This window comes from Misgurnus anguillicaudatus, chromosome 18, assembly GCF_027580225.2.
Source record: "Misgurnus anguillicaudatus chromosome 18, ASM2758022v2, whole genome shotgun sequence".
In the NCBI taxonomy this organism is placed as follows: Eukaryota; Metazoa; Chordata; class Actinopteri; order Cypriniformes; family Cobitidae; genus Misgurnus; species Misgurnus anguillicaudatus.
Genome location: NC_073354.2, coordinates 27,029,032 through 27,043,275, shown reverse-complemented (window position 1 = coordinate 27,043,275; position 14,244 = coordinate 27,029,032). Strand labels below are relative to the sequence as shown.

Here is a 14,244-nt window from a genome sequence, read left to right as displayed (position 1 = left end):
CAGAAATTGGTTTGTCAGTTAAGGTAGACCTAGAAATTATGCATAGCCGTGGGTCACCTGGGACAAGATTGAAAACCACTGGTTAAGGCAGACAACATAGATCTTGGATGTCATTATCCAAATAAGGTAATAATTCAGGCCATGTCAAATAGTTTCTTTTCAAAGGATTCTGTGAAGCTATGCATGCAAAGTCATGTCCAAGAAATTATGAGAATTAAAACTTTGTCACACGACTAAACATATTGAAGAACTCAAACTAATTTGGGCACTATTTCTACATAAAATAACTAAATAAAAATGAAGCTTTGTGTTTATTTGTGTATATAATAGGCCTTCGAAGTGCTCTCTGAACTAGGCCAGGGACAGCTTGAATCAGTGAAATGAGGAAAAAAAAACATTTTATTATAGAGCTATACCAAATGCATCCTTGGAAAGGTCTTGACCTGGGGAGTAACATATGTGAGTGTAAAGATTCTACATGGCTCATGCTTTCTAAATTCTGACCCTTGAACCTTAACATTTTACCATTGTTGAAAGCTTATAATCCAGCAACAAGAATGTCTACAGATGTGAGACCAATAGTTATACACAGTTCTGGACCTCACTTATCACATGAGTATAGTCACTAATGGACACCATCCAAAAGTGCAGTACAAATAGCCCATAAGCAATTTTCACCCATTTAACAATTAGACTTTTAAAATCTGACAACACTAATGTTTTCCCCACCCCTTAAAACCCCTAGAAGTACCATCAGTTTTATATTACCACTTTCTAAATATGGTGAATATACCAATGTATTTAAAGACTACAATTCCCAGCAGAGACACGCCCTTGAACTTTTTACTAAGCATGCAAATCGGTGTCCATATTTGAAGTTCTTCAGACTTGAATTAGGGTTAGGGCTATAAAATGTATTTATACTATGCGTTTCAATAACCTACTACAGGTAAAACATACATATACTATATAGCGAGGACGACAGTTTATTGGTGATATTGTAGAGCGTTCAGCCTTCTCCAATGTGCTTATAAACTACAACATCCAGAGTAACGCGCCATAGAGCTTCGTACAAAGCGTACAAATCAGCCATAATACTTGTAGTTCTTCCGGTTTTCAAAGCGTGAATATGGTTATACAGATTTACTATTTATAAATCATCGATATTTTAGTTTGAACAGCCGAAACATAAATTATTATTTTGTATTTACATGTTCATGTTGAAAAACACGGCAGTATGTCAGTTCATTCGGGGTAGTTTAGCTAGTAGCCTACGAACTGAATTCAAGGTCAATGTCGGCGGGTGTACTGTACACTTCAAATAGCGATCTTATATTAAACAGTAAATACTTTCAAAAGCTGCAATGTCTACTCTCCAGACAAAGACTTTCAGTTCACAATAGTTGTTAACTAGTGACAAAAACGGTTTAATGCTAGTATATAATAGTGATTCAGATAAGTGGCCTATATTTATAAGTATTATCTCTAATTGGCATTTCAAAACCATCCACTTAAAACAACCTAAGGCAAAGTTATTTCTTTGTTCTACTTTTTCATAACCATGTCACCGTCATATTGTGTTTGGAATTAATATGATGTATGGAATAGTAAAAACAAAAAGGATTATCTTTTGCAATATTTGTGGCTCTTCACAAAGATACAGGTAAAAGAGACCAAACGCTTATTTATTGCTTAGTTATTCACTAGAAGCTTAAAGAGTGATCAAACAAATGCATTATTGAGATGCACAACAAATTTAAATGATGCAGCCTTTGGCAAATTGACCACATGTAGGTGCAGAGAAATGCATGATATATAAAGGAATCCTCAATTGGAGTCTAAACACTGGTGGTGGTGGTGATGAAGAGGTGAATAGCAATGCTCAAGCTCCTGGTGAATAAAGAAACTCCATGCGTCACATTTCTTGAATTTCTTGAACATTTCCACCTTTTACCACTACAGAAGGAAAATATGACTTCAAATGCAGCACAGAAAAATGTAATAAATAGTCAGAAACCAAAATGGAATTTTAGTGTAATACAATTTTTATTTAATTATTTTAATTAATTTGGAGAGAATCCTTTGGCTGCCAGGGATGGGTCCAAATCTCATCACTAAAACAGAAGAGAAAGTGTGGAGCACAAATTATAACATGTCTTTTATAAATATAAGTTTCTTTTTTGTCATTTGTGAAACAGTTCAGATAAGAAAATTATTGTAGCCAAATAAAAAACAAACAAAGTTAAAGTGAATAAATAAATAAATAAATGATGCATGCATTAATTGATAAAGCAAGCAAACAGAAGATTACATACCATACTGGACAGGGCTCCCAGTCCACCAAAATGTCTGCTTTGCCCTATTAAGGAAACAACAAAACAAAAAAGCAAACAGATGAATTTCATTTTTAGCATGATGTTTAGATTATGTTTGGCTATAGGCATTAAGTTTAACTAACACAGTGGGTCACTGTTGATATTTACAGCATCTGATCATGGATTTTTCTGTTCCTTCTTAGCCTGCAATTCAAAAAGACTAAAAACAGAAAGTATCTACCTAACAATTATGATGTCAATGTTATTTATTACCCACAAGGAAGTATTTGAATCCTATATTAGACTCTGCATATGGTCTACACTATGCATTTCTTTTATGACTGTCTAACCTTTGTGACTGTTGTAAGTAGTTAGAAAAATAAGCAATAGAACTATAACAAATAACCAGGGGTAAAATAGCAATGTCAACACACTGATAAAAGCTTTAATGTTTACGTACACTTACTCCTTTTAAGCTTTTTCTTATCAGGCATAAGCTTTGGTCCACCTGTAGGATAAAAGATTACAGTCCAGTCATATATCCACTAAGAAAAAACTCATTAATAAAAAGACGACAAAATGCTTAGTTGTAATGTGTGTCTGGTACTAAACATGGGCATCAGAAACAAAAAAATGTGGGTGGGTCTAAAATATTTACTGGGGTAGATACCATTTTCTTGTATTCTGGTGCATTTTAATATTAAAAAAATGCTTTTATAACCTAAAAGCTTTGTTTAGCGTGTTGTGGAAGTGCATCATGCAAAGTAGTAAAAACAAAAACAAAATGGAGTTTAATTTATAGGGACTCTAAATTAGACAAGCGAAACGGATTTGAGGAAGCAGCAACTAAAATGTGGAACAGAGTTGAATTTATTAAGGCATTACTCTAGTGCAGTGTTCTTCAACCCTGCTCCTGGAGGACCTCCTTCCAGAATGTTTTAGATGTCTCCTTAATCAACACACCTGTTTTAACTTATCAGCTTGTTAGGAAGACATTCTGGAAGGAGGCTGATGAGTTGGTTCAGGTGTTTTAAATATGGAGACATCTAAAACTTTCTGGAAGGGGGTCCTCCAGGAGCAGGGTTGAAGAACACTGCTCTAGTGGAATAGACTTGATTGCCGGTGCCCTGACAAGTGAAAAGACTAAAGGTACATTCACATAAGCGATTTTGTCGCTCGTCTCTTCAAGAGGTCGTTTGGGGGTGTTTCTAAATCTGGTTGTCATAAACAAATGAGTAACGTCTACTCCAGTAACTGATAAGAGACGGATGACATGAACTCCACTGCTTCGCTCTCACTGGTAGTTGCTCCAGAAAATCACTCATCATTTGCACAAAGTTAAGCTGCATTCAGACTAGCAGTAGCAGTGCGACGCGACCTCATCCACCTCAATGGAAGCTTGGTGACTTCTGGCGACACGACTGACAATGACCGTTGGCTTCTGAATGGGTGTGTCAAATTTGAGACAAGGTTGAGAAAAGTTTAACTTTATACAAATGATGAGCTACTTTCTGAAGTGACTACCAATGAGAGCAAAGCAGTTGAGTTCCTGTCATCCATCTGTAGTCAGTTACTGGAGTGGACGTTAATCATTTGTTTATGACAACTAGATTTAGATACTCCCCTAACGACCTATTTGAAAGAGACGAGCGGCACAGTAACAAAGTCACACGTAATATGTATGAGGCTTTAAACTTTTCTTAAATTTGTCGTTCGGCTGGACATGCCCAATCTGGTCGCCAAAGGTCACTGTCACTCGTGTCATCGAGCTGGCATTGAAATTAATGAGATCGCGTCTCTCTGCGCTAGTCACTGCTAGTCTGAATGCAGCTATATGCACTAAGATTAAGATGCATTCTAGTCGATCGGATTACAAGTGGACTACACTAAACACAGGTTTAAACAGTGTTCAAAACGTTTTGGGCTCATCCACTTTCGACCACATTCAGAGGTAGGCTTTCATTTTGTGAGCATGTAAAAGTTGTGCAAGCTTATTTCATCAATGGCTCTGAAATATCAGAGAAAGCTCTTACATAAACATGTACAAAACACTGTGCAGCATGTTTACTAACACCACAAGCAGCGACTTTGACATAATATTAGTTTGCGTCAATTTAAACCCGCCAATTCTCCCGCTCACTTTTAAACGAAAGCAGAGGGACTCGGTCAGTTTCTCACAGTAATTAGGATGAAGTGGTCGAAAGTGGACAAAACAGATCAAGTCAACTCAAGGTTTATTTATATAGCACAGATTTAACACAAGTGTAGTGTGTTAATCCATCTGTAAAACAGATACATTTAAATACCACCAATAATTACTCTACAAACATTATTTACATACCTGGCTTTTTCTTTTTGTGACAGAGTGCAAGATTTGTGACTGTGGCTGACCATGTGTAGACACCTGTGGGTTTGAAGAAAGAAAATTACTCATTAACCAAATAAACCTTTAACTTCTTATTTCAAATACTGGACAATCACAACATCACTGTGCTGCAGTACATGTATAAGTGTGAAGTACATGTATAGTTATTGTGATTTAAAGTTTTAAGTTAAGTGTTTATAAACAAGGACATTAAGGATCTACTGTATACATGATACTTAACATCTTCTGTAACTGTTTTTTTTTTTTTTTAAATAGCCTTTTGTTATGGGTGATCTATAAGCAATGTAACTGTGTTTCAGCTGGTGCCAAGAGTTTGCTTTACTTTTAAAAATGTCTATAGTGTATTGCATGTACAAAAAATGAAGCATGACCAAAATCAAATCTACTTTATGGTTGATCTGAGTGGCAAAATATTCTGCTGCGGCTGAGCAGATTTATACAACGTTACATGTCATCTTGTAAATACAGATTAGTGCTGTCAATCTTCCTCTGTTATCCCATTCAAAGTACATTTCATAGTATTTTTAATATTCAAATTATCCCAATATATTGAAATCTTAAAAAGTAGCCTGGTCACAGGCCTGTAATAAGCACATCTAATCATTCAATTGTGTCTTTATGAAACAAGAAAGACTATGACCATATTTAACACCTACAGCTACAAGTATAAGTGTAATAATTGACTCCGGTCCTTTGAATTATTTGAAATTAATGTACACCTGCGGTGTGATACTTCACTTTGCATCATGCCACATTACCACCTTGAATGTGCATTATTTTTGAATATTCGACTGCCCGTCATCAATTATTCCTAACGTAAAAAACATAGGAATAGTAATTTTGCACTTAAGATTTTTTGCACTTACAAATGACAATCCACATTGTGTGTTTTTTGATGTCTTGATGACACATGACAAAGACACCTATTTTAATGTCAGAAAACCCTATAACATGACATGTTTGAGTTCATTTTCGCAACTTGATTTCATGCGTCCTGCAATGTGACCATTTCACATGCACACAATGCAATGTTGATGCTGAAAATATATCAGCCTTAACCTAAATAAAGCTCTATGGGAAAAACACTGGACAACAGGTAGCGTTAAGGTAACCCATAGCTTAAATACTTGAAACCCAGATATAAATTGCAACTCTTAAAATCTGTCTTAATTACCTTGGCCCTTTGTAGTGCTCGCCTGCTCCAGCTGCCCTTCCATAGTGTTCGCTGCCTCCACCTGTCCCTCTGTAGTGGTCGCCTGCTCCACCATGTTTGTCATCTCTTACAGTTGTTTGCATTCTCCAGTGGGTCACAGGGTGTGAGGTGCAGTGTAACCAGCTGATCATAATGCCACTGGAATCCTGGGTCCAACCTGTGCAGGTTAAATCATATGGATGTTTTAAAACATAAGACTTTAAAGGGATAGTTGACCAAAAAATTTATAACTTTTGATCCTCATGTTGTTCTAAACTTGTATGAATTTGATTTCTTCTGTTAAAAACAAACAGATATTTTGACAAAATATTTTCTTTGTGTTCATTTGAAAAAAAAAGAATCACTTTAACCATGAGATTGGGCTGTGCCTCTTAAGTGTTTGAATCATATGGTCTAATTTTTCCAAACCAGATTTATTGGCACTTTAGATTAGAGCTGAGGTAATGATAGACTACTGGATGTATTAGATATGTGCAAATCTATATTTGATTGATTCTATAGGACTATAACAAATACAATATATCTTTTGATCAGGAAAAAACTGAGTGCTTATATTATCAATTCAAAGAATAACACCAAGTGTGATGTTTGTTTAAAAGAAAAATGTATGCTTTACGCTTTCAAGTTAGCAGCAGCGCAAGTGTATGATGTCTCCAGCCAACATTTGATGGTTTCCTTTTTTGTGTTATTTCTGCTAATGGTCCATCTGCATTGTAAGCTCTACATTTCATACACAAGAGTATAATGAGATTCATTTTCATTTGATTCGGTAACTGAGTGACCTAAAAAAGGACTTTACAAATTTCATGGGTCTAATTGATGTGTGTCCCTACAAAAAAATGTTTAAGTCAGTGTGCCTAAACATTAAAAATAATGTTGTATGTGGGCTGAAAACAAATAAAATATGGCTTCTACAAAAAATAAAACATTCCAAACATAATAATTCCAAAGTTAACAGAGTATGTATTCAGGTATATGCTTGAACCAAGTTAACTATGGGTACCAAATCCCATCCGCTTGTTTGTCTGACATCACACAGCACTGCTTCCGGATCCAAAAGCTCATCAGATGCTGAGGAAACAACAAAAATACTGATATACAATCACAATTCTAACCTCTCTCTCTATGTGGACATCCCAGATGATTGTTCAGTCGTTACAAGGGTAGTGCTGCGAGCCTGGAGAATGTAGTGCACAGTCTGAGTTTATAAAAGCTTAGCTTAAATGCGTGAAATCAATAAACTACTATGTTGTAAATGTCTGTTTAGATTTCACTCAAAATAAGTTTTTTTTTTACATTTTCTAGGTTGATAGAAGCACTGGGGACCCAATTAAAGCACTTATACATGGAAAAAGTCAGATTTTCATGATATGTCCCCTTTAAGATTTTAATATTGATCAAATCTTTTGCCTACTCAACACAAGCTGTGAACTGTGACTTTAAAAATACAGTGCATGCATCTCACCTTCACAAAGGTATTCATAAAAGGAACCGATCTTCTGAAGGTAGTCCTGGGCATAGGCGATAATCTCTCACACTTAATATTTTGCTTCTTGGTCTCCTTTTCACGAAGCAGAACTGGCTTGTATCCAGTAGCATGGAGTTTTTCAAGCTGCAATGACAACATTGTGTATTTACTGAATGGAATATTGGTTAATGTCATTCAGGATATTTTTTACTTCATGGTGAGTTTAGCTTTTGCATAACCAAGTATGTGAAACAGGAAAGAGTAATACATTAAAAGAAAACAGCAAAAACATAAATGACATCATAAGGTTATAATAGAACTTTCTGTAACATTAGTAGGTTTGGCTGGTACTATGGTAACTATTGTGCAATTGGACAGTGACAATCTACTGTATAGATTTATTCAAAATAAAGGCCAAACGTTAATCATTAAATGGGTTGCTTTGGATGAACTACAGAATCTACAATAGTAGTATGAATGCAGTCTATTTGATAATTGTCATTCAGAGAATTCCCAAGTGTCACTTATATTTTGTTGTGGTAGATAATTTAGGACTGTGATGTGTTAAAGTGAAAATGTGGTTACTGAAGGGAATTGCCACTAAAAAAACCAATATATTAAAAGAGATATATAAGAATATGTAAGAAATTCTACTTACTACGGCTGCACGATAAATCACATGTGATTTTCATGCGCATCTCGTCAGTAAAGCCGGTTCTTTGATTAGTAGTACACCAACATCACCTGCTTTCAGATGGATCAGCATTTACTACACAAAGCCATAGTTCATCGACAACCAGGGCAATCCCGCATTAATTATCGCCTGCGATATGGCCCAGCTTGTCAGTGAACTATGGCTTTGTGCAGCAAATGATGGCTTTTAAAAGTGCCTTTGGGTTTATAAAATAAGCAACGTTAAATCTAAGTTGTGACAGGTGATTCGAATGACAGGATCTGCAGGGAGAACAGAAAATTTTTATTATGTAGTGTAAATTAGCTCTAATATAAGGCTTAAATAGTGTATCCCAATAGTTGGGATTCCTATTTTCTTACAAATATTATAAGACAAATATTAAAACTTTAGACTATATTAAGCTCACACAATAAAACAATGAACACGTTAAGTTACCCTAAAGGTTGATAACTTAAACTAGGTTAACGTTAGCTTATTAATGGGACTTTAATTAGACTTCCCTTGCAAAAATTAACCATTGTTTTACTACAGTTAAGAAAGAACCATGAATTTGAAAAAAAAGTTAAACCATGTTTGGTTTAGTAAAACCATTTTGCAAATAATCGATACACCAACCGTAGTTACTACACTTTTACCACAAAAACATGGTTAATTTTCGTACGGGTATGGCAATCTCACCCTAATGCCAAAAGAAAGGTGTGAATTATAACATTTAAACAAATAGTGAACTTTAAACGAAAGCATTGTGACTTACCTGGACAGTGATTTTCGCATAATGAGAGAATCCTTGTCAATTACGAGTACCGAAGAAGAAATCACCCAATAGCAAAGAGGACTGGCTCAGACTCCATAGCAACGGAGGCAGAGAGGATTCTGGGAAATGCAGGAGTCCGAAACTGACTTATTTTTTTTACAATCAAAGTAGAAACAATCAAAATTGATGGCCATAACATCGTATTGTTGAATTATCAAGCACACGTTAGTGTTCATGTGTTGAGAAAATATTGTGATCTGCAGCGGGCCCACATGTAGTTTTAGCTGGTGCCTTCACCATAGTAGATGTCGATAAGGCTCATGGGTACTGTAGTATTTACTCTTGTATTTGAAACACGAAACCGATCGAAACATCAATATTATAGGATAAACATCTCCTGATTAAATTTTGAGTAAAGTAGCGCTTAAAGTGTAATCAATTAATGACAAAAAAAAGTAAAACAATCCCTGGTATATACTATTGCAATACATTAGATTAAATTCGTGCTTATAAACACGAAAAAATAATAGGACAAAAAAACGTGGTGCAAGCACGAAAAATTCTTCCTCTTGAAATACATTAGATTGAAAGTCGTTCTGACTGGCACGAAAAAAAAGGGGAAAATCGTGTCCATGGACACGAATCAATAGATTAAATTACACGAACTGCCTTGGGTATATCTTAATTAAACATACAGCAAATATACAGTCCTGTAAACATGTCATTTTAATGTAGAACAATATATATATAAATAACTTAAAGAGAGAGAAAGTCGTGATACCGCTTCAGACAAGGGATTCTGCCCCACGAAAATGTAGTGACCGCACCAATGAATGTAACAGCCGCACGCTACTGCAAAATACACATTTGAACAATAAAATCAATCGCCTAAAAAATACTTTGCAGCGCAGGCATGAATACCCCCATTTCGTCAAAATCCAAAGATGAGGGATTTGGATTCAAATATCGGACGACCCTTCTACGTTGTCAAGCGACGAATTGGGGGGTACCCTCAACGTCAGCTTATAGAGGGGGAATGACCAACTGTGCGTGATCGAAAATAATAAAATATCCTACGTTAATTAAGGCATGTTTTAAACACACAGCAACAGCCCTGTAAATATGTCATTTTATTGTATACCAAATATATAAAAAAGAGAGAGAAAAGTCGTGATACACCTATTCAGAAGGCTTTCCGCTCCACGAAAATGTTTGGTCACGTACCGCATCAATAATGTGGTCACCGCATCAATAATGATTGTATGCGCCGCACGCTTGTGCAAAAATGCACATTTGCAGCATAAAATCAATCGCCTAAAACCATATTGCGCAGGCAAACCGATAAACCCATTTCGTCAAAATCCAAAGATGAGGGGTTTGCATTCAAATCTATAGGACGACCCTCTACGTTTTCAAGCGACGAATAGGGGGTACCCTCAACGTCCGCTATGGACGTGAGGGGGTCATGACCAAACGGCAGTATGTGACGAATTGGGTGTGAGACTGTGTTGAATTTGCACCATGGAAGAGAAAAAACCCGAAGTACTGTAGGACGCAAAAGAAAGACTTTTTTTAAGCCACTGGGAATAGGAGAAAATTGTCAGAAGAACGTAAACTTAATGTAACCACCCAGACAGCAGACGATTCTGGGCCGGATCCGCTCCGGATCTGTGCCGAAGTCAACAGCTCTGGCGCTGATCCAGTGCCGATCCGGCCCAGAGTCGTCTGCTGTCTGGGCGGAGTCGTTAATGGAGAAACATTTCAACGCTGGATAGCAATGAAGGAACAGAGAGGTGTCAAGACAGACGCGCAGTTTGCAAAAATTCTCAACAGGTAAAAGTGATTATTCTTTCTTTGTAGAATAATTATTGTTGTACTGTTATTCAGGTATATTGACGTTGTTATTGTACTGCAGTTGTAAGGCAGTGACCAGTCTGCTACATGCAACCTGATCTCACAAATTTCCGTGGGATAGTCACGGAATTTTGTGCTCATTTTTCCGTGGCATTCTCACGGATCTCCGCATTTTTCCGTGGCCCTGCTACGGACTGTCTTTTTTCGTGGCATTCTCACAGATTGGTTACTCAACTGTTTTTTCCTATTTTCTTACCATTTTTCGCTTCGGTTTAGGGTTAGATTTACATGAAATGACATCCCTACCCAAACCCAACTCTAACCCCAACGCCAGGCAACAATTGTTTAAAGTTTAGAAAATATAAAAGAATAAATCAGAAAAAATTGTATAAACCAATATTTAAAGTGACATACTAACACAAACACCAAATCTAACCCTAAACCGAAGCGAAAATGGTTTGAAAATAGGAAAAAGCAGTTGAGTAACCAATCCGTGAGAATGCCACGGAAAAAGACAGTCCGTAGCAGGGCCACGGAAAAATGCGGAGATCCGTGAGAATGCCACGGAAAAATTAGCACAAAATTCCGTGACTATCCCACGGAACTTTGTGAGATCATGTTGGCTACATGCTAGTTGAAATGGGAGTAAGTTGGCGTCGACTGATCTAACGTTTTAACGTCTTATGTGTTTATTATCATATCATTTCACATAATGAATCCACTGACGCGACACAGCATATGACGGTGGTAAAAAAACACTCGTTCAAATATTCGTGCACAGGTTTTGGAAGGCGTTCCCTAGAAATGAGCTGTGAAGGAGGGAGGCTGTTCTTACGCATGCGCTTATTTAAAAAACTCAGTAACCGTTTTTGGTTTCTCAGTTGGCGAAAAACATCCTCTTTTGTGCCTTTAAGGCAAATCTGACAGGTTTTTTGTTTTTAAATGCTGTACAATCTGTCCAACCTGATGCTGCAGTGCAGTTGTTGTAGCTCAAGTACTGTAGTTGGACTGAGGGACGTTCATATTTGTCTTGTAAATGCAGACATTCTATTCAGTGTTGTTAAAACGTTCTTTAATTTCTGTTTATACCACGGGTCTGTTGAATGCTGCATTCTGATTGGCTGAGAAATGTTCTATGGGTGTTGATTATTTTTCTGTAAACCGCACACCTAATTTGTCAAATGTCTTAAAAATAGGCACCAGAGCAATGTTTGTGGTAACCGTGGTATAAGCGGAATAATTGACTCCGGTCCTTTGAATTATTTGAAAATAATGCACACCTGCGGTGTAATGGCACTCCACTTCGCATCGTGCCGCATTGCCACCTTGGTGTGCATTATTTTCTTATAATTCAATGGCCCGTCGTCAATTATTCCTTACTTAAACCACTGTGGGTTTTTTTTTCAAATTTCTCTTACAGGACAAATATTAAAGCAGAATTTAGGACTTACCGTAGCCATCCTGCTTACCCATGTGTTAGAGGTGGCAACAAATGATTTCCAAGAAACAAGCATGGGTTTACAGGTAAAATAATACTTATATTGGTGTGTGTGTGCGTGCGTGCGTGTGTGCGTTAGTTTACATAATAACTTTTGAGTGGAAATGAATGTATATTTTTATTTGATTTCAGTTTAGCTACATAGATGAACCACGTCATCACATAAGACAAAGACGAGCAGGTATGAATCATGATTCTGTATATTTGTACACACTGTCAAAATAAAAATAATAGTAATAATAAGATGTTATAGTTTATTTAAAGGCAACTGCAAATGTACTGTTGAAAGCTAAATCCTTGTAACTTAACTGTATTTATGAAACAAATTATGTACAGATAATAGCAAAGTAAAGTGGGCTAAACATGCACTAGTCATTAATTTTGTTAAATGTTGTTTAGTTCATGCATAAATATGAAAATACACTAAAAGTACTCTATAAAAATGGTGACCTTACAATGCTGTACTTGGCTCTTGCACAGACAATACAGACCTTGTGGTTGAAATTGAGATACATGCATCAGACATCTCTGTGATCAATGAGATGAAGATTTATTTGAATAAGCTTATTCAAAATAATAATGTGACTGACAATGTGGCATTACTAAATTCAAACTTCACAACAGGTAAATATCAACATATTATAACCTTTTGACCACAAATACAATAGTCATGGGCCCTATTTTAACGATCTAAGCGCATTGTCTAAGCGCACAGCGCAACATCTAAATGGGCGTGTCCGAATCCACTTTTGCTAATTTAACGAGGGGAAAAATGGTTTGTGCGAAAAGGGTTGGTCCTATTTTTTTAATGAGTAATGGGAGTATTTTGGGCATAACGGGCAATAAACCAATGAGAGTCTCAGCTCTCATCTCCTTTAAAAGCCTGTTGCGCTGGCGCTATGTCTAATCCCTATTTAGATGACGGACTTTGTAAACTGAAAAACTAAGTAAGAAAAGGTTTGTATTCTAAAAATACTTTATTTGTAACAAACAGGAGATAAAGAATTTACAAACGGCTCTCCGCACGTTTCAGCACTTGGACAGCGTCACGAGATTTTTTAAGCATTACTTAAAAAATTTTCTCATCTCACCATATCCACAGATACAGAGTCATCATATACAATAAATCTGTGAGGAAGCATTTAAAAAAACATTTAAAAACAGATGCATTTGTTTAAAGCAAAGCATTAATTAACTTACCAGGCTGCAGGTGAAGCAGCTCTAGCGCCTTTAACGTCTCATAATTGGTCCTCATTTATGTCCAAGAGACTCAATAATAATCTTTTACATTCAATCCTTTAATCTTTCATATTTAAAAAAAAAGTTTTTGTGCTGCTGCGCATTCATGTGTGTGATAAGCAAACCCGCGTTGTTGTCCCGTTTATAGGTGCATATTACTAATGCACTCTATAAATAACAAAAAACATATTGCGCCATTGACTTAATACCGGGTTTTTGTGTGTCAATGGCGTAGTCTATTTTAGTTGCCTCCAAATAACAACGCGCCAACAATGCGCCTGAACACACCTCGTTTTCAGACCGCCCATGGGCGCAAAAAAGGGGGCGCAAATGCATTTGGTATTTAAACAACATGGCACTTAACGTGAACATGATAATTGCGCAGGGTGAAAACTAGCAAAAGACACATGCGTTGCGCATTGCGCTGCATTGCGCCGGGTGTAAGATAGAGCCCCATGACTTTATACTCTAACATTACAGATGTGTAAAAAGTAACTTTTTTTGTTCCTTTCTTAGTTTGCAACATGTTACCAGGCAACACGAATTACCAGTGCAATTGTGAGAATCAGTATTTCTGGCCTTGTGACAAATGTAAAAAATATGGGCGTTGTGGCAGCATCACTAACAACACATGCAGCTGCATCAATGCTTTTCCAAATAATGGAAATTTCTGTCAGCCAATCAGAGACATGACAGGTAATAGAACAAATCCCATTTTATTTAAATCTGTTTGTTATTACAAAAACCCTGGAAGAAATGTTCCTACTTACTTTTAATAATTTAAAATATTTATATTAATTTATAAATATTTTTCTTTTTTATC

At 36.4% G+C, this 14,244-nt stretch overlaps 1 protein-coding gene across 1 annotated transcript in view; it reads left to right on the top strand.

The window, feature by feature from the left end:
• Positions 1-14,244, top strand: part of LOC129429684 (adhesion G protein-coupled receptor F4-like) — a 37,202-nt gene that overhangs the window by 12,428 nt on the left and 10,530 nt on the right. Inside the window, exons 3-6 of the mRNA XM_055186538.2 lie at positions 12,105-12,208; positions 12,315-12,363; positions 12,663-12,806; positions 13,938-14,117. Coding sequence (XP_055042513.2) covers positions 12,105-12,208; positions 12,315-12,363; positions 12,663-12,806; positions 13,938-14,117 — 477 coding nt within the window. The remainder of the gene's footprint in view (positions 1-12,104; positions 12,209-12,314; positions 12,364-12,662; positions 12,807-13,937; positions 14,118-14,244) is intronic.